This window comes from Piliocolobus tephrosceles, chromosome 7 (genome assembly GCF_002776525.5).
Source record: "Piliocolobus tephrosceles isolate RC106 chromosome 7, ASM277652v3, whole genome shotgun sequence".
NCBI lineage: Eukaryota > Metazoa > Chordata > Mammalia > Primates > Cercopithecidae > Piliocolobus > Piliocolobus tephrosceles.
The window spans coordinates 68,507,662-68,528,376 of NC_045440.1; the positions used below are offsets into that span (position 1 = coordinate 68,507,662).

General features: G+C 40.3%; 1 protein-coding gene across 1 annotated transcript in view; it reads right to left on the reverse strand.

The window, feature by feature from the left end:
* Positions 1 to 20,715, reverse strand: part of CPA6 (carboxypeptidase A6) — a 319,928-nt gene that overhangs the window by 48,972 nt on the left and 250,241 nt on the right. The window contains exons 7-8 of the mRNA XM_023222418.2: positions 9,803 to 9,913; positions 9,202 to 9,292 (exon numbers count right to left, since the gene is read on the reverse strand). Coding sequence (XP_023078186.1) covers positions 9,202 to 9,292; positions 9,803 to 9,913 — 202 coding nt within the window. The remainder of the gene's footprint in view (positions 1 to 9,201; positions 9,293 to 9,802; positions 9,914 to 20,715) is intronic.

Genomic DNA, 20,715 nt, shown 5'->3' on the forward strand with positions numbered 1-20,715 from the left:
CGCTGGTTCTTTTGCGCCCGCTCGGCTGGTCTTAGAAAAACAAGACAAAGGCTACTGTCTCTTCCAAGATGAGGAAGCAGCACATTCAGGGGAGAGCCAAGAAGGTGAGCTGCTTTGGATGAACCACCCACTTCCATAATGGTAGCAGACAGTAGGAACATGGAAGGCACAGAAAAGCAACTTCCATCTTTCTTCCATGCTTTAAGCCAAGGTGAGTGCACCAAAGAGATAGAACCTAAGTCACACCCAGATCCCTAGCTTAAGGAGTTCTAGAAATGCAGCTTTTATTTATTTTAATTTTAATTTAATTTAATTTATTTATTTTTTTTGACATGGAGTCTTGCTCTGTCACCCAGGCTTGAGTGCAGTGGTGCGATCTTGGCTTACTACACCCTCCACCTCCCGGGTTCAAGCGATTCTCCTGCCTCAGCCTCCCGAGTAGCTGGGACTACAGGTGTGGGCCACCATGCCCGGCTAATTTTTTGTATTTTTAGTAGAGATGGGGTTTCACCATATTGGCCAGGCTGGTCTCAAATTCCTGACCTCGTGATCTGCCCACCTCGGCCTCCCAAAGTGCTGGGATTACAGACGGGAGCCACCACAGCTGGCTGCAGCTTTTATTTTTTTGGCCTCAGCAGTACAGGAAGGCACTTAGAAAGAGTTTGGAATGGATGGAGAGTACCCATACCCATAATGTACACTACTGACTTCATTCTTAGAGAAACTGTAAGGAAAACACCTAAAATAACAAAATCAGAAAGATCATTAAGAACCAGTTCTTCTGGTTGGACATGGTGGCTCATGTCAGTAATTCTAGCACTTTGGGAGGCTAGTTGGAAAGATTGTTTAAGCACAGGAACTTGAGACCAGCTTGGGCAATATAGTGAGAAATTTTTCTCTATGAAAAATAAAAAATAACTTAGCCAGGTGTGGTGGCTCACACTGGTAATCCCAGCTACTCTCAGAAGGCTGAGGCGGAAGGATTGATTGAACCCAAGATGTTGAGGCTTTTAGTAGAGGTTGCAGTGAGCCAGGATTACACTACTGCACTCCAACCTGGGCAAGAGAGCTAGATCCTATCTCAAAAAGAAAAACAAAAAATCCCAAAAAAACAGTTCTTCCTAAGTTTCAGCATTCATTGTTAGCTCTCCTTAAGTATCAAAAGGACTGTTATACAGGATTTGAAAGACAACATTTAAAATAAGAAATACCTTCAAGCTACACACTTTTATTTGGAAACTGTGATACTACTGTGACACTGTTACTTGTAGGAGGTGGCAAAGAAGAAAGTAAGTTGTCTGGCATTGGTAAGTTCTGGAGAACCAAGTGCAGATAAGATTGTTTTAGATATACTATGATGAGGATAAAAGGCCCTAAAACCATCATCAAGAAGTCAGGCCAGCACTAATTCTAATTGTATTAATGTCTAAAATGATAGCTGGGTTTTCCAGCAATATGACGGAATCGTGGCAGATACTGTGAAAAAAGCTCCTGCTACAAACACATCTAAATGATCAATAAAACAATGTAAATACATGGCACAGTTCTCAAAAATGTTCCTGAGGGTACAAGTGTGAAGAGAGAGCTGGAATAATGGCTGAAGCTGAAGCAAAAGCTGCAGGCATGCTTGGGGTGTTTGCTGGTCTCTGACCTGGAGACTTGTTTCAGTGGCCACAAGTGGTGGAGGCAGGGGATCAGCATTTGGGTTCTCGGTATGCAGGAAAAGGGAGCAAGACCCAGACATACACTTGGGAGTCTCAGAGTAGGACACTTTCTTTCTTTCTTCTTCTTCTTTTTTTTTTTTTTTAAATACAGAGTCTTGCTCTGTTGCCCAGGTTGGAGTGCAGTGGTGTGATCTCGGCTCACTGCAACTGTTCAAGCCATTCCTGTGCCTCAGCCTCCCAAGTAGCTGGGATTATAGACATGTGCCACCACACCTGGCTAATATTCATATATTTAGTAGATATGGGGTTTCACCATGTTGGCCAGGCTGGTCTCGAACTCCTGGCCTCAAGTGATCTGCCCAACTCAGCCTCCCAAAGTGCTGGGATTACAGGTGTGAGCCACTGTGCCTGCCCCAAAGTAGGACACTTTCCATGAAAATGTGGGCTACAAAAAATCGGCCTTCTTGGGAAGATGCCAAACTCTGGCTGGGAAAGAAAAAAAAGTCTTCCTGGAGAATTCATAACCATATGCCTGACATCTCATGGGTTTGTAAATTCAAACTATTTGCATGGTGTGTGGTGGTCCAAGATCAGAAATAGTACCTGGGGGATCTTCCTCTACTTCCCTCTTACCATACATTCCCAATCTCTCATTTTTTTTAAAAAATCTATTTCATTTCGGATAAAACAGTTTCTTTCATATTGTTATTCTGATACCTAAACTACTACTCTGCAGTTACACATTGTTTAACTCTTTAACCAAATGAGTAACAGGAATCATTCACGGCAACTTGATCCCTAAGGAGTCAGACTGTGGTTAGAAACAGACACTAAAGTCAGTCAGATTTGACTTTTCATTTGAGCTCAATTCATAATCTTGAGTAAGTTCCGTAACTTCTCTCTTCGTTTCATCAGCCAAATAGGGATAATAATAGCATCTACCAGTGAGAAGTTCATGTTGAGCATTTAGCACTTACTTGGCACATAATGAGTCCTTAAGAAATGCCAGCCATGTATCAACAATGCTGTGCAAATCCTTATGACCTAAGTTTCTAAATATCCAGGATTGTAGGTCCTTAACTTCCTTTATAAAAAGCATAACTAAGCATTACGGTTTAGCTCATTGATCTTCTAGTTTTAAAATTTTCTACCAACTTTGATAGATATTAGATGATTTATATCTTTTCATATTAAATTGGTTGTTAAGCAAAGAATACGATAAGCCAACAGATCTTTTCACTTTGTATTTCTCCAGGATCCCAAATAATTTCTTAGGAGTAGGATGTGAACTCATTAAATCTTTCGAGACTTTCTTATATAATTTCTAGCACTTTGCAATATAGAAGGGGCTCAATACATTTGTTTGGATACAAAAGTGGATTAATATATGTTAGAGTCATCACTAACAGAGGTGGCAGGAATCTTAAGGGCCTAGTCTGACCAGTTAGTTGATGTTTAATCCCCATCAACATGTCATTCTCAGCCAGAAGTTATCTGGATCAGAGCTTCTCTATTAATCTCCAGTGACAGAAATTAACTCTTCTAAGGCAGTGCATTCTTGCTGTTCCATGCCTCTGAAATTTGATGTGGATTAGTTCTCTCCCTCAGCTTACCTTGAAGCCAGACTCAGCACTTCATCACATCCCCGGGGTGATATTGTGAAATATATATTCGGTCTTCATCCTGTTTCCTGGAATATATACAGGTCCTAAAATCTTTAGACTCTCTGGAGTGATGAGTATCTTTGTATGCTAATAGGATGACTGGTGGCTGGGGGTCTCTAGGCAGCTTCAGAATGGGGACAGGTCACTGAAAGACCAAGGCATGAGAGGGTTGGGACTTTCAGTGCCACCTCCCCAACCTCTTGGGAAGGCTTAAGGTTGAGCCAATCACTAATGGCCGGTGATTTAATCAAGCATGTCCACATGATCAAGCCTCTGTAAAAAACCAAAAGAATTGGATTCAGAGAGCTCTGGATAGCTGGACACATGGAGGTTCATGGAGGGTGGTGCCTATGGAAAGGGCATGGAGCTTTCATGCCCTTCCCACATACCTTGCTCTATACATCTCTTTCATCTGGCTGTTTGTCTGTATCCTTTATAATAAACTGATAAACATATATAAAGTGTTTCTGTGAATCATTGTAGCAGATCGAACTGAAAGAGGGGGTCTTGGGAACCCTGATTTATAACCAGTCAGTCAGAAGTACAGGTCGCAAGCTGACATTTGTGACTGGTATTTGAGGTTGGGGGCAATCTTGTGGGACTGAGCCTTTAACCTGAGGAATCAGACACACCCTTTAAGTAGACAGTGTCAGAATTGAATTGAATTATAAGACACCCAGCTGGTGTCCACTGCAGAGCTGCTTGGGGTTTAGCAAGAAAACCTCAAACATCTGGTGTCAGAAGTGTTGTACTAAGAAAAGTAAAAACAATTTGGGTTTTTCTGATCATTCCTTACCCAGAGGACAGATCCAATTCCACAAATCCTTATGTTGGGGCTTAGAAATTGACACCCCTGCCTGGGTGTGGTGGCTTACACTTGTAATCCCAGCACTTTGGGAGGCTGAGGCAGGTGGATCACTTGAGGTCAGGAGTTTGAGACCAGCCTGGCCAACGTGGTGAAACCACATCTCTACTAAAAATACAAAAATTAGCCAGGTGTGGTGGCGGGTGCCTGTAATCCCAGTTTAGGAGGCTGAGTCAGGACAATTGCTTGAACCCGGAAGGCGGAGGTTGCAGTAAGCTGAGATCACGTCACTGCACTCCAGCCTGGGCGACAGAGTAAGACTCTGTCTAAAAGAAAAGAAAGAAAGAAATTGACACCCCCAATATAGCACCCTGGCATGCTAATTATTTTCAATTAATGGTCCTTGAAGAACAGCAGATCCTGGAAGAAGCTTTATGCTGATATTTCCTTATCTAGCTCAAGTCCAGACCCGCCAAAGAAGAAAACAGTTACCTGTAGTCCTTTCTCTGAGTTTTCACTAATTTAACTCATATCGCAGGAAGAGACTGAGGTTTGTCAACACACCTGGACAAGCATTTGTCATCAACTATTGTCTACTGCATGTTCTACAAGCCCATTGAATTCCCTTAAAAATATTTCACCATGCCTCAAATTGCCACATTTCTCCCTACCCCTATAAAGAAGGGTTTATAAACATCTGTACCCCATTGGATTATTGGGTAATCATCCTTCTGTGATTCCCTCATGCTATGCATGTTAAAATAAAATTTGTATGCCTTTCATCCTATGAATCTGCCTTTTGTCAGCTGATTTTCAGCGAACCTTCAGAGGGTGAAGGGAGAGTTTTCCCTTGACTCTACACTTAGTGAAGTAGATTGTACTGAATATTACCTGTGGTGGTGGTTGTGAAATGCTGGAGAATTTGCATACTTCATGGCAAAATTTAATTGCAATCCTCTATAGGCATTTTTAAGTACTAAAGTCTCTTTCCATACAGTCTAGCAACATTAGCTCTTTTTATTGCTCTCCTTGCCCCAAATTTAGGCTCTGAAATTCTCTATATTTTCAGAACAATTCAGTTTAGGCCCTTAGCTAGTATAGCTCTCTCCAAACAAAAGCCACTCAGCCGGAGGAACTCATCGTTTTAGAAAGCAGGCCAGTGGCCATCTATTGTTTATTTCATAGGGATTGGCTGGAAACCACCAATTTGTAATGGTTTCTCTCTTCACCCAAGATGATCTACCCAAATGATTGCCCAAGCAGAACAGCCCCCTGCTCCACCTTTTTTTTTTTGGATAGAGTGGGAGGGTGGTGGTCAGAGAAGGGCATATATAGAGACGGGCACATGTGGTTTGGCTGCTAAAAAAATCATATAGTTTTCTCCATATTACATCTAATTTATAATATTAGGTAACTGAGTGTTCTAAAAGAGTTATTATGTTTCAATAAGTGCCTAACTTGCTCCTAAATAGAAACAAAAACATTTTTATAATAGCTTTGTTTTATAATCAGCTATAATTCACATATTATGAAATCTACCCTTTTAAAATGTATAATTCAATGACTTTCAGGATATTCACAATTGTCACATCTCATTCTAGAATATTTTCATCACCTCCAAAAGAAACCCCTTGCCCCTTAGCAGTCACTCCCTAATTTTCCCCTCTCCTCAGCCGGTGGCAACCACTAATCTACGCTCTATATAGATTTGCCTGTTCTGGACATTTCATTTGCTCTTTTGTGACTTTTTTCACTTAGCATAATATTTTTAAGTATCATCTATGTTGCAGAATGTATCAATACTTCATTCTTTTTATGCCCAAATAATATTCCATTCTATAAATATACCACATTTTATCTGTTCATCAGTTGATAGACATTTGGGTTGTTTCCACTTTTTGGCTATTATGAGTAATGCTACTATGAACATTCATGTACAAGTCATTATGTGGGCAAATGTTTTCATTTCTCTTGGGTATATATATCTAAAAGTGGAGTTGCTGGGTCTTACGTTTAACTTTTTAGGGAAATGCCAAACTGTTTTCCAAAGTGGCTGCACCATTTTACATTCTCACCAGCAAGTATGAATGTCCCAGTTTTTTTACACCCTCACAAATACGTTATTGTCTTTTTATTACAGCCATCTTAGTGGATGTGAAGTGGCACCTATTCCTATTGTGGTTTTGATGTACATTTCTCTGTTGGCTAATGATGCTGAGCATATTTTCATGTGCTTATTCCCCTTTATATATCTCCTTTGGAGAGTATCTGTTCAAATCATTTGTGCACTTTTAAATTGGGTTACTTGTGTTTTTATTGTGAGTTGAGAGAATTCTTTCTATGTTTTGAATACAAGTCTCTTAGTAGATATATGATTTGCGAAACTGTCTTATGTTCCATAGGCTTTTCTAAATAGTAATTTGTATTTAGGCAACACTTGAATTATTCAGAAGTTAAAGATTAAGTATGGACATTATCCAAACCCTTTACCTTTCTCCTGGATTTGTTCCAATTTGGAAAATCAGTGCTTCCAGCATATTTTAAAAAGAGTGCACAGAGGAAAGAAAAAAGCACAGTGCTTCACAGAGAGAATGTGCTCCATTAACTTTGGCAAATGAATGAATGAAATTTATGCATTTATTCCGGGTTTCTACCACTACTCTGACTTGTCGAGTCCCTCTGGGGGACTTTCAGAAGAGTGATATTCATCTTATGGGTGAAACACCCTCAGGAGAGCTATGAAGTATTCAAAAAGTATGCCTGTCTCTACGTGCATGCTGGACTATTCCACATGCACACACTAAAGCATAACCACTATCACATGGGGATCCGCAGATTCTTCACAGTAAAAAGCAGTTTCATGTTCTGCTCTATAATTTCAAGAATCACTGACTTAAGAGAAAGAAACAGTTGTTTTTGTCACTTCCATGCTGACCCTACAGTATTTTCAATGGTCTGGGCATTTCTATGTCATTTATGCTAGGGATGTTTATTTGGAGGTTCACTTTAGGGAATTTCATACTTACCTCAATATCCCTGACCTCAGAGTGATTCCTACATTGTAGTTCCCTGTCCTCTTCATGTAGCACGTAGCTGTGGGGGGATGGACCTGACCCTGGGAGGGAGGCAGGTCACACTTGGCTGCCTGCCTATCGGATCAGCTGAATCCACTCTGGAGACCCTGCAGCTGACACAGTACCAGCCAGGCTGCCTGCACTTCCCCATCACTCCCAACAGTCTATCAAGATCATTTTGCAACTGCATTTGACATAATCCCTTGTATATCTTGAGTGTTGGCTCACAGCAAAAATGAGAATGATTCAAAACTGGGAAGAATCAAAGGAATTCTAGCTGGGGCTGCAGCTGAAACTGAAAAACCAAAGAAGGCATGTGTATGAAGGAAGCAAGCTGGGTAAAGGAAGAACAACAAAGGGAAGCAAGACCTTACTTGCAACCCGATATAAACAGGAGTCTAAGTTTACACAGGCAGAACCGGCTGCTGCTAGAGTTACTCAGCTCAATTACCCATCCAGGGCACTCATGTAGATGCCTGTAGGCGTGCATATGACACATATATGGATGCGAGTCTCCGCTAACAAGGGAAACATCCCTGTGGTTATGAGTATGGAAGATGGCCCCATCAGAGAGAAGGGAAAGTGAAAAGTTTTCTTTAAATTAGTGGATTTCAGTAGTTAACATACTTGTTGTCTTAGTATAGGTTGGAGAAAACAGTTTCTAAATAGAAATAGCCATCTATAACACCACATCATAGTATTTATACAATGCTTTTTTCCCCCTTCATAAATGCAAGTGCTTTTAAGTATACATTATTGCTCATCATCACAACATTCCCATGAAGATAAGAGGTTGTTTCACCAATTGATGTGAGGCTTAGAGGAGAACTGACTCTGTTTTGGAGGTCAGGGAACGAGGAATGGGTTACTGATACTTAGATCCCAGTTTGGAGCTAGGAACTAAATTAGACGTTTCACATATATAAATTTCTTTAGTCCCTATAAGAACCCCACGAGGTGACTGGCATTATAATTTCATAGATTAAATAAAATTGCCCAGATCACTGAGCTAGTAATGGTAGAATCAGACTACATTTGTCTTATTTTAGAGCCATACTCTTTTAGCTATGTCATGTTCTTATTTGCCAATTCTAATCGACTGAAGCCTCTTGCTTGGAGGGATGTGTGGAAGGAATCAAAGCCCACGCCCAGTTATTCTAGCTGATGCTAGTGGGATGGGAGGATTGGCATCTCACATAGAACCTAACCCTCATTGTAGAATGAGTGAATGTGGAATAGGCCTCATTTCTAAGGGACTAAAGGAAGGATTGCCATTAAACAAGGGTCTATATTTTGAGGGACATATAGAAAGTCTCAATAAAAAGGCAGCTCCTAACAACTGCATTTTGATAATAGTTTTCCATCCTCTCCTTTTTTTGCTGCAACTAAACTAGCCATGACTAATTTTCTCATTTCTCCCTGATACTTGCCTGCTCCTTTCTTCAGTAAAAGGATTTCCTTCCTTAAAATGACATCTTCCTTTTATTTTAAAGGTGATTATTAATGGAACATGGAATGCAGCAGAAATACATTCCCAACGTGCATGGTCAATTCACGTATGACCAGCAGAGTGGTAGGATATAGATAAGGTTGTGACAGCTTTGACCACAACAGACAGACGAAGGGAGGATCGGTGGTGCTTGTACGAAAAGGATAAAAAGATTTAACCAGAATTATACTACACCACAGTTCATGTTTTAATTTGGGGAATGACAAATATTCCTCAGTTTTCTGCTTTTACATATGTATTTAAATTTTCAGTTTTCAGGACTGAGTTGACAGATCTAAAATCCTTGATTTTTATATATTAAAAGAGAATTCTTTCATTTTCTTTTGCCAATTATAGCTTTCATGTATGTGTCTGTACCTTTCTCTACCAGGTTTTTACATAGAGAAAAATATCAGTCTCCCATGAGCATCCTCTGGGCTCATATTTTGCAGAGTAAAACCTGCAGAAACCTTTGGATCTGGATCCCAGTTGGTCCCAAACTTACCACACCACTTCACTTTCCAGTTCCGATTGGCATCCACCCCATGGCAGCGAAACCTTGAGTTCCTTGACCTTGTTTTTCTCCAAAATCGATCCTAGACATAATTAAGAAAACAGGTGTAGAGAAAAATACTTAAAAGGTTATTCGCATGCATTTTAATAGCTCAATCAATGAACGAGTCATACCGCTGAGGAGAGAGTTCTCCTGTGAATAGACAAGCCCGGGGAGTGAAAAAGAAGACTGGATTAGTAGTGGAGACCCAGGTTCATGCTCCAATTTCTGCTACAAACTTCCTGTATTTTGCCTTCTCTTGGCCCCATTTCTTTACAGGCAAAATTGAATAGGCTGGACTAGACCAGTGGTTTTTCACTATTTATTTGGAAGAAGAAATCTTTACGTGAAATCTCTACAAAATCTAGATGTGAAAATGAAATCTAATTGTTAGTGCTCTGACCGGGGAAAGAGTGAAGGTCTCTTTCTTTTGCATCTCGAGAATCACTCAGCTGACTGTCTGTCCAGCTTCCTTCCTGTCCTGGAAGTTTGTGACTCTGTTTTCTAAGATTTATTTAGTCATCTTTTCAACTGGATAGGCAAAGTGACTTACACTGGTCCAACTAAAATGGTATCCATCGACGTTAAACACAGGCATGATATAGAAATATAGATGATTCAACATTTTTCTCATGGCTGGGTCACTCTTATGTGTTAGAAGAGCCTAAAAGACAAAGGTGAGATTTTTCTTTTAAATTGGTTCCCAAAAAAGGAGGAAAAAAGAGTGTGAGATATCCTTTGTACCCATGAGAAATACCAAATACTGTGGTTTAAAAAGTAATAAACTAACATGAACTTTACTCTTCGACATCATAAATTCTCTGTTAAGACTTCTGTCTGAATTAAACTCTTTATTACCGATACTCTTTTAGCAGAGCTGTTAAAAAAAGATCAATTGGGCAGCCTCTTAATTGTATTTAAGATCTGGTTAAAGTTTTAGGCTGATTAAGAAAGCAACAACATAGATAGGCTTTTGTATAACCATCTGTTTTTAGATTCCATTCAATTGTGGACAAAATCATTACCTAAATCTATTTGATAGCTTTACCCGATAGATCATAACACAGACCAGCTGCATGTCATTTAATTGTCTAATTAGTAGCAGCCTCAAACCTTGGAACTTACTGCATTGAGACTCTATTCTTTTCTCCTTACTTTTCTTTCTTTTTTTTTTTTTTTATTATACTTTAAGTTCTAGGGTACATGTGCATAACGTGCAGGTTACATATGTATACATGTGCCATGTTGGTGTGCTGCACCCATCAACTCGTCAGCACCCATCAATTCATCATTTGTATCAGGTATAACTCCCCAATGCAATCCCTCCCCCCTCCCCCCTCCCCATGATAGGCCCCAGTGTGTGATGTTCCCCTTCCCGAGTCCAAGTGAGCTCATTGTTCAGTTCCCATCTATGAGTGAGAACATGCGGTGTTTGGTTTTCTCTTCTTGTGATAATTTGCTAAGAATGATGGTTTCCAGCTGCATCCATGTCTCTACAAAGGACGCAAACTCATCCTTTTTTATGGCTGCATAGTATTCCATGGTGTATATGTGCCACATTTTCTTAATCCAGTCTGTCACTGATGGACATTTGGGTTGATTCCAAGTCTTTGCTATTGTGAATAGTGCCGCAATAAACATACGTGTGCATGTGTCTTTGTAGTAGCATAATTTATAATCCTTTGGGTATATACCCAGTAGTGGGATGGCTGGGTCATATGGTACATCTAGTTCTAGGTCCTTGAGGAATCGCCATACTGTTTTCCATAATGGTTGAACTAGTTTACAATCCCACCAACAGTGTAAAAGTGTTCCTATTTCTCCACATCCTCTCCAACACCTATTGTTTCCTGATTTTTTAATGATTGCCATTCTAACTGGTGTGAGATGGTATCTCATTGTGGTTTTGATTTGCATTTCTCTGATGGCCAGTGATGATGAGCATTTTTTCATGTGTCTGTTGGCTGTATGAATGTCTTCTTTTGAGAAATGTCTGTTCATATCCTTTCCCCACTTTTGGATGGGGTTGTTTGTTTTTTTCTTGTATATTTGTTTGAGTTCTTTGTAGATTCTGGAAATGAGCCCTTTGTCAGATGAGTAGATTGCAAAAATTTTCTCCCATTCTGTAGGTTGCCTGTTCACTCTGATGGTAGTTTCTTTTGCTGTGCAGAAGCTCTTTAGTTTAATGAGATCCCATTTGTCAATTTTGGCTTTTGCTGCCGTTGCTTTTGGTGTTTTAGACATGAAGTCCTTGCCCGTGCCTATGTCCTGAATGGTACTACCTAGATTTTCTTCTAGGGTTTTTATGGTATTAGGTCTAACATTTAAGTCTCTAATCCATCTTGAATTAATCTTCGTATAAGGAGTAAGGAAAGGATCCAGTTTCAGCTTTCTACTTATGGCTAGCCAATTTTCCCAGCACCATTTATTAAATAGGGAATCCTTTCCCCATTTCTTGTTTTTGTCAGGTTTGTCAAATATCAGATGGTTGTAGATGTGTGGCATTATTTCTGAAGGCTCCGTTCTGTTCCATTGGTCTATATCTCTGTTTTGGTACCAGTACCATGCTGTTTTGGTTACTGTAGCCTTGTAGTATAGTTTGAAGTCAGGTAGCGTGACGCCTCCGGCTTTGTCCTTTTGACTTAGGATTGTCTTGGCAATACGGGCTCTTTTTTGGTTCCATATGAACTTTAAAGCAGTTTTTTCCAATTCGGTGAAGAAACTCATTGGTAGCTTGATGGGGATGGCATTGAATCTATAAATTACCTTGGGCAGTATGGCCATTTTCACAATATTGATTCTGCCTATCCATGAGCATGGTATGTTCTTCCATTTGTTTGTGTCCTCTTTGATTTCACTGAGCAGTGGTTTGTAGTTCTCCTTGAAGAGGTCCTTTACATCCCTTGTAAGTTGGATTCCTAGGTATTTTATTCTCTTTGAAGCAATTCTGAATGGAAGTTCATTCCTGATTTGGCTCTCTGCTTGTCTGTTACTGGTGTATAAGAATGCTTGTGATTTTTGCACATTAATTTTGTATCCTGAGACTTTGCTGAAGTTGCTTATCAGCTTAAGAAGATTTTGGGCTGAGACGATGGGGTTTTCTAAATACACAATCATGTCATCTGCAAACAGGGACAATTTGACTTCCTCTTTTCCTAACTGAATACCCTTGATTTCTTTCTCTTGCCTGATTGCCCTAGCCAGAACTTCCAACACTATGTTGAATAGGAGTGGTGAGAGAGGGCATCCCTGTCTTGTGCCAGTTTTCAAAGGGAACTTTTCCAGTTTTTGCCCATTCAGTATGATATTAGCTGTGGGTTTGTCATAAATAGCTCTTATTATTTTGAGGTACGTTCCATCAATACCGAATTTGTTGAGCGTTTTTAGCATGAAGGGCTGTTGAATTTTGTCAAAAGCCTTTTCTGCATCTATTGAGATAATCATGTGGTTCTTGTCTTTGGTTCTGTTGATATGCTGGATTACGTTGATTGATTTGCGAATGTTGAACCAGCCTTGCATCCCAGGGATGAAGCCCACTTGATCATGGTGGATAAGCTTTTTGATGTGCTGCTGAATCCGGTTTGCCAGGATTTTATTGAGGATTTTTGCATCGATGTTCATCAGGGAGATTGGTCTAAAATTCTCTTTTTTTGTTGTGTCTCTGCCAGGCTTTGGTATCAGGATGATGCTGGCCTCATAAAATGAGTTAGGGAGGATTCCCTCTTTTTCTATTGATTGGAATAGTTTCAGAAGGAATGGTACCAGCTCCTCCTTGTACCTCTGGTAGAATTCAGCTGTGAATCCATCTGGTCCTGGGCTTTTTTTGGTGGGCAGGCTATTAATTGTTGCCTCAATTTCAGAGGCTGCTATTGGTCTATTCAGGGATTCAACTTCTTCCTGGTTTAGTCTTGGAAGAGTGTACGCGTCCAGGAAAGTATCCATTTCTTCTAGATTTTCTAGTTGATTTGCGTAGAGGTGTTTATAGTATTCTCTGATGGTAGTTTGTATTTCTGTGGGGTCGGTGGTGATATCCCCTTTATCATTTTTTATTGCGTCTATTTGATTCCTCTCTCTTTTCTTCTTTATTAATCTTGCTAGCGGTCTGTCAATTTTGTTGATCTTTTCAAAAAACCAACTCCTGGATTCATTGATTTTTTGGAGGGTTTTTTGTGTCTCTCTCTCCTTCAGTTCTGCTCTGATCTTAGTTATTTCTTGCCTTCTGCTAGCTTTTGAATGTGTTTGCTCTTGCCTCTCTAGTTCTTTTAATTGTGATGTTAGAGTGTCAATTTTAGATCTTTCCTGCTTTCTCTTGTGGGCACTTAGTGCTATAAATTTCCCTCTACATACTGCTTTAAATGTGTCCCAGAGATTCTGGTATGTTGTATCTTTGTTCTCATTGGATTCAAAGAACATCTTTATTTCTGCTTTCATTTCGTTATGTACCCAGTAGTCATTCAGGAGCAGGTTGTTCAGTTTCCATGTAGTTGAGCAGTTTTGATTGAATTTCTTAGTCCTGAGTTCTAGTTTGATTGCACTGTGGTCAGAGAGACAGTTTGTTATAATTTCTGTTCTTTTACATTTGCTGAGGAGTGCTTTACTTCCAATTATGTGGTCAATTTTGGAATAAGTGTGATGTGGTGCTGAGAAGAATGTATATTCTGTTGACTTGGGGTGGAGAGTTCTATAGATGTCTATTAGGTCCGCTTGGTGCAGAGATGAGTTCAATTCCTGGATATCCTTGTTAACTTTCTGTCTCGTTGATCTGTCTAATGTTGACAGTGGAGTGTTGAAGTCTCCCATTATTATTGTATGGGAGTCTAAGTCTCTTTGTAAGTCTCTAAGGACTTGCTTTATGAATCTGGGTGCTCCTGTATTAGGTGCATATATATTTAGGATAGTTAGCTCTTCCTGTTGGATTGATCCCTTTACCATTATGTAATGGCCTTCTTTGTCTCTTTTGATCTTTGATGGTTTAAAGTCTGTTTTATCAGAGACTAGGATTGCAACCCCTGCTTTTTTTTGTTCTCCATTTGCTTGGTAGATCTTCCTCCATCCTTTTATTTTGAGCCTATGTATGTCTCTGCATGTGAGATGGGTCTCCTGAAGACAGCAGACTGATGGGTCTTGACTCTTTATCCAGTTTGCCAGTCTGTGTCTTTTAATTGGAGCATTTAGTCCATTGACATTTAAGGTTAATATTGTTATGTGTGATCTTGATCCTGCCATTATGATATTAACTGGTTATTTTGCTCATTAGTTGATGCAGTTTCTTCCTAGGGTCGATGGTCTTTACATTTTGGCATGTTTTTGCAGTGGCTGGTACCGGTTGTTCCTTTCCATGTTTAGGGCTTCCTTCAGGGTCTCTTGTAAGGCAGGCCTGGTGGTGACAAAATCTCTAAGCATTTGCTTATCTGTAAAGAATTTTATTTCTCCTTCACTGATGAAACTTAGTTTGGCTGGATATGAAATTCTGGGTTTAAAATTCTTTTCTTTAAGAACGTTGAATATTGGCCCCCACTCTCTTCTGGCTTGTAGAGTTTCTGCCGAGAGATCTGCTGTCAGTCTGATGGGCTTCCCTTTGTGGGTAACCCGACCTTTCTCTCTGGCTGCCCTTAAGATTTTTTCCTTCATTTCAACTTTGGTGAATCTGGCAATTATGTGTCTTGGAGTTGCTCTTCTGGAGGAGTATCTTTGTGGCGTTCTCTGTATTTCCTGAATTTGAATGTTGGCCTGCCCTGCTAGGTTGGGGAAGTTCTCCTGGATGATATCCTGTAGAGTGTTTTCCAATTTGGTTCCATTTTCCCCCTCACTTTCAGGCACCCCAATCAGACGTAGATTTGGTCTTTTGACATAATCCCATACTTCTTGCAGGCTTTGTTCATTTCTTTTTCTTCTTTTTTCTTTTGGTTTCTCTTCTCGCTTCATTTCATTCATTTGATCCTCAATCGCTGATACTCTTTCTTCCAGTTGATCGAGTCGGTTACTGAACCTTGTGCATTTGTCACGTATTTCTCGTGACATGGTTTTCATCTCTGTCATTTCGTTTATGACCTTCTCTGCATTAATTAGTCTAGCTGTCAATTCTTCCACTTTTTTTTCAAGATTTTTAGTTTCTTTGCGCTGGGTACGTAATTCCTCCTTTAGCTCTGAGAGGTTTGATGGACTGAAGCCTTCTTCTCTCATCTCATCAAAATCATTCTCTGACCAGCTTTGATCCGTTGCTGGCGATGGGCTGTGCTCCTTTGCAGGAGGAGATGCGCTCTTATTTTTTGAATTTCCAGCTTTTCTGCCCTGCTTTTTCCCCATCTTTGTGGTTTTATCTGTCACTGGTCTTTGATGATGGTGACGTACTGATGGGGTTTTGATTTAGGTGTCCTTCCTGTTTGATAGGTTTCCTTCTGACTGTCAGGGCCCTCAGCTATAGGTCTGTTGGAGATTGCTTGAGGTCCACTCCAGACTCTGTTTGCCTGGGTATCAGCAGCAGAGGTTGCAGAAGATAGAATATTGCTGAACAGCGAGTGCACCTGTCTGATTCTTGCTTTGGAAGCTTCCTCTCAGGGGTGTACTCCACCCTGTGAGGTGTGGGGTGTCAGACTGCCCCTAGTGGGGGATGTCTCCCAGTTAGGCTACTCAGGGGTCAGTGACCCACTTGAGCAGGCAGACTGCCCCTTCTCAGATCTCAACCTCCATGTTGGGAGATCCCCTGCTCTCTTCAAAGCTGTCAGACAGAGTCATTCGCGTTTCACAGGCTTCTACTCCTTTAGCTGAGCCCTGTCCCCAGAGGCGCAGTCTACAGAGACAGGCAGGTTTCCTTGAGCTGCTGTGAGCTCCACCCAGTTCCAGCTTCCCAGCGGCTTTAGTTACCTACTTAAGCCTCAGCGATGGCGGGCGCCCCTCCCCCAGCCTCGCTGCTGCCTTGCGGTTAGATTGCCGCAGACTGCTGTGTTAGCAAGGAGAGAGGCTCCGTGGGCGTGGGACCCTCCCGGCCAGGTGTGGGATACAATCTCCGGTGTGCCGGTGTTACAGCGCAGTATTGGGGTGGGAGTTACCCGATTTTCCAGGTGTTGTGTGTCTCAGTTCCCCTGGCTAGGAAAAGGGACTCCCTTCCCCCTCGCGCTTCCCAGGTGAGGCGATGCCTCGCCCTGCTTCAGCTCTCGCTGGTCGGGCTGCAGCAGCTGACCAGCACCGATTGTCCGGCACTCCCGAGTGAGATGACCCCAGTACCTCAGTTGAAAATGCAGAAATCGCCGGTCTTCTGTGTCGCTCGCGCTGGGAGTTGGAGACTGAAGCTGCTCCTATTCGGCCATCTTGCTCCGCCCTCCTCTCCTTACTTTTCTATAAAGAATTTAATGAACAATACAACATCTTTGCCATCTTTATTGTGGCTCCTTTGAAGTCTTGCTCTTGTGATTGGATTTTACTTATATGGTGCCTGGCCCCAAGTCTGAATATTCTGCACTACAGATTGGCCTCAAATAGAAAAATATTGTATGTGCTTTCAAGAAGATAGACATTTTGAAATACCATTCTTATGGAATGAACCTTTTAAAAAGTTCTTTATGATACATGTTTGTCTATGTATAGAATATCTTGGAGGAGCATACAGGCCATTTATAACAGTGGTTGTCTTTGTGGAGGGGGACTAGGGGACAATGTGTGGGAAGAAGAATTATTTTTCTTTCTCTCTCTTTTTTTTTTTTTTTTGAGATAGGGTCTTGCACTGTTGCCTGGGCTGGAGTACAGTGGCGCAATCTTGGCTCACTGCAACCTCCGCCTCCCAGGTTCACGCAACTCTCCTGCCTCAGCCTCCAGAGAAGCTGGGATTACAAGCACACACACCACCACACTGGGCTAATTTTTTGTATTTTTTAGTAGAGACAGGGTTTCACTGTGTTGGCCAGACTGGTCCCAAACTTTTGACCTCGTGATCCACCCGCCTCGGCCTCCCAAAGTGCTGGGATTACAGGCATGAGACACCACGCCCCGCCTATCTTTCATTTTACACTTATTTGGATTGTTTGCATTTTTACCATATTAAAAACACAATTCAGATAAATGAATTTGTTTAAAAAAACCCCACGTGGCTGGGCGCGGTGGCTCACGCCTGTAATCCCAATACTTGGGAAGGCCGATGTGGGTGGATCACGAGGTTAGGAGATCGAGACCATCCTGGCTAACACGGTGAAACCCTGTCTCTACTAGAAATACAAAAACTAGCTGGGCGAGGTGGCAGGCGCCTGTAGTCCCAGCTACTCGGGAGGCTGAGGCAGGAGAATGGCGTAAACCCAGGAGACGGGGCTTGCAGTGAGCTGAGATCCGGCCACTGCACTCCAGCCTGGGCGGCAGAGCGAGACTCCGTCTCAGAACAACAACAACAACCACCCCCACTTTATTGGAGTATTGCTGACATACAAAGAGTCGTACGTATGTAATTAATGTATACAACTTGATGCATCTTGAGATAAGTATATACCCATAAACCATCACCATAATTTATGCCATAAACATATCTGTCACTTTAATAGTTTCCTCCTGCTCTCCTGCTCTCTTTATAGATTATCTTTATTTTTTCTTGTGATAAGAACACTTAACATAAGCTCTACCCTCTTAGGAAGTTTTTAAGTATATAATACAGTATTGTTAACTATAGGCACTATGCTGTACAGTCGATCTCCAGGACTTATTCAACTCACATAACAAAAACCCTGTTTCCCCCTCCCCAAATAAAAGAATTCTAAAATTATGTATAAACTGCCTTGCAAAATTAAATCTTTGAAATTTCAATCTTCTTTAACATGTAGTTAAGTAGGATTTCTCAACCCACATAAGCAGCATTCTGTATTTACATAAGAGTTCTATTCATCGAGAGGAAATCTAATGATACAAGTTGTTAGAAACTATCACTATATTAGAAATAATATTGAAAATATAGGGATACACTCAAGAACATGAGTTAAATATAATCTTATATATAATCTAAATATCTATGAAGGTAACACAAGTTTATAAACATTAATACCCTTTCTCTCTTGTCCTTTTGTTTGAGACTCAATAATAATTTGTTGGGCAACTAACTTCAATGGGACTTTCCTACGTGCTTGAATTTCTATTATCTGAAGCCTCGAATTAGGGAGAAATCCCTAGTATGCAATCAGCTGTAAAATGGTAGATTTTTTTCCCCCAGATAAATGGAGATTCCTCAATGCTTGGATGAAGTCTCCTGCTGGGATGGCAGGGACAGAGCTACGTGATTGGCTATATTCTTCCTTAGCTATGACTTTCCATGTCACTCTAGAGAGGAAGAGAAAAGAGATGGCAGAAGAAAGGAGCTGGGGCAACAAGGCAGGAAAAAAGGGGTAGAAAAAAGCTATGGTAATTTCTTTCCCTCCTCTTCTACCATTGGGGACCACAGCTCTTTTGTCTCAGTCCAAACTGAGGAAGTCTCATCTTTCCCAAGCACGGATGTTAGTACTTACATGGGCAACTGGTCTAGAGAACTGCATGGCAATGCTCGCATCTTACTCTGTCCTCTCCAGTGCAGGTGATCTCCATGACTTTATATTTAAAACAAACTGCTAACTTCCCTTTGAAAAACTATGACATATTTTAAGCAAATAGAAAAAATAAAGAGATGTCTATTGCACCTATGAGCCCACCAATACATCTTGCCATATTTATGGAAGCTTTAAAAAAATTGAGATATCATAAACAAAAACTCCCTTTTTATTGCTTCCTGATTCCATTTTCTTTCCCTCCACCAAGGTAATTCCTATCCTAAGTTTGACATTATCCTTTCCATGCATGATTGTATGTATTGCTACATATATATGTAGCATGAGAACAATGTATGATATTGTGTGTATGCCTTAACATTATATGTGAGATATGTTAATCTGTGATCTGCTTTCCTCCCAATATAATGTTGACATTTACTAAGTTGAGGACTTCTTCATTTTAACTGTTAAATGGTATTCCATTATAGGTAAATACACAACTTATTTTGTGGATGGACAGTTAGATTGAGTTTGGTATTTCACGGTTATAATACTGCAATAAATATTCTTGATTATTTCTCCTAGACATGTGAGAGTTTGTTTATAACATATAGCCAGGAATGGATTTGTTGGGTCATGAATTTACATGTTTTCAATGTTACTAAATGTTGCCATATTTTATTAAATCAGTAAACACTCCTATCTGCAGTGAGTGCACAGGCTACCTGTGCCAGAGAACAAGTTTCCATTTGTGGATGGAATTGCATTAATGCACTCTGGTCTATATCAGTTCACCAAACCCACACCATGGATTATATAGAATCTGATGAGTCTGGGAGGATGTGTCTCCTGGAGTTTTTTGAGTTTAAAATTATCTTGGCTATTTTTGACTCTTCTCTGTTCACATTAATTTTGAAATCAAGGTTGAACACATTAAGGAGGTTCTGTTTTGTACTCAGGTTGTTTTTGTCACTAATGTTTGTTGAATTTTAGCAAATGATTTTTCTTCCTATATTGTCATAATCATTTGGTTGTTATGATGTGTCAAGAATTAATTTTCTGTTAAACCATCCTTGTATTCCTGGGATAAGCCCATTTGGTTATGATGTGTATTTTTAATATGTTGGCTGGATTCAGGTTGCTAATGCAGTCATACACTATATAACGATGTTTTGGTCAACAATGGATTGCATATGCCACTGTGGATCCACAAGATTATAATGGAACATGTAGAGAAATCTGCTATGTGACACTTGATATTTGCACTGCAGATCAATAGGGAAAATGGCTGAAATTCACTAGTGGTGCTGGGGCATTTGGTTTTCCACATGAAAAAATACACATAAATAAAATACCATCTAGGTTTGCCTAAGTACACTCTATGATGTTCACACAATGATGAAATTGCCTAATGACACATTTCTCAGAACGTATCCTTGTTGTCAAGCAATGCATGACTGTATTAACATCCACATTTCTACATGAGCTAAGTGTATGATTTTCTTTCGTATTTTGTCCTTGTCTGGTTTTGCTACAAGCGTTATATTACCCTATTGTGATTTGGGGGTATCTAAAAATTATATATGTAGAATATTTTTTAATATATTTGAATTATTAGTTCCCTGAATGGTAGAACTCAGTTCTAAGATCATTTAGGTCTAGAGCAGAAGTTAATGAAATATAAAATGAAGATACACTAAGAAAGATATATCCTTGTTGTCTGTTTTATTGACTTCTGCTCTTTATCATTTTGTTGTTGACTTAACAATTTTTTTTTTTTTTAAGAGACGTCTTGCTCTGTCACCCAGGCTGGAGTGCAGTGGTACAATCATAGCTCCCTGCACTCTCAAACTCCTGGGCTCAAGTGATCCTCCTGCCACAGCCTCTCAAGTAGCTGGGACTACAGGCAGAAGGCACTTGGCTAAATATTTAATTTTTTTTCCTGAATCTTTTTTTTTTTAATTATACTTGT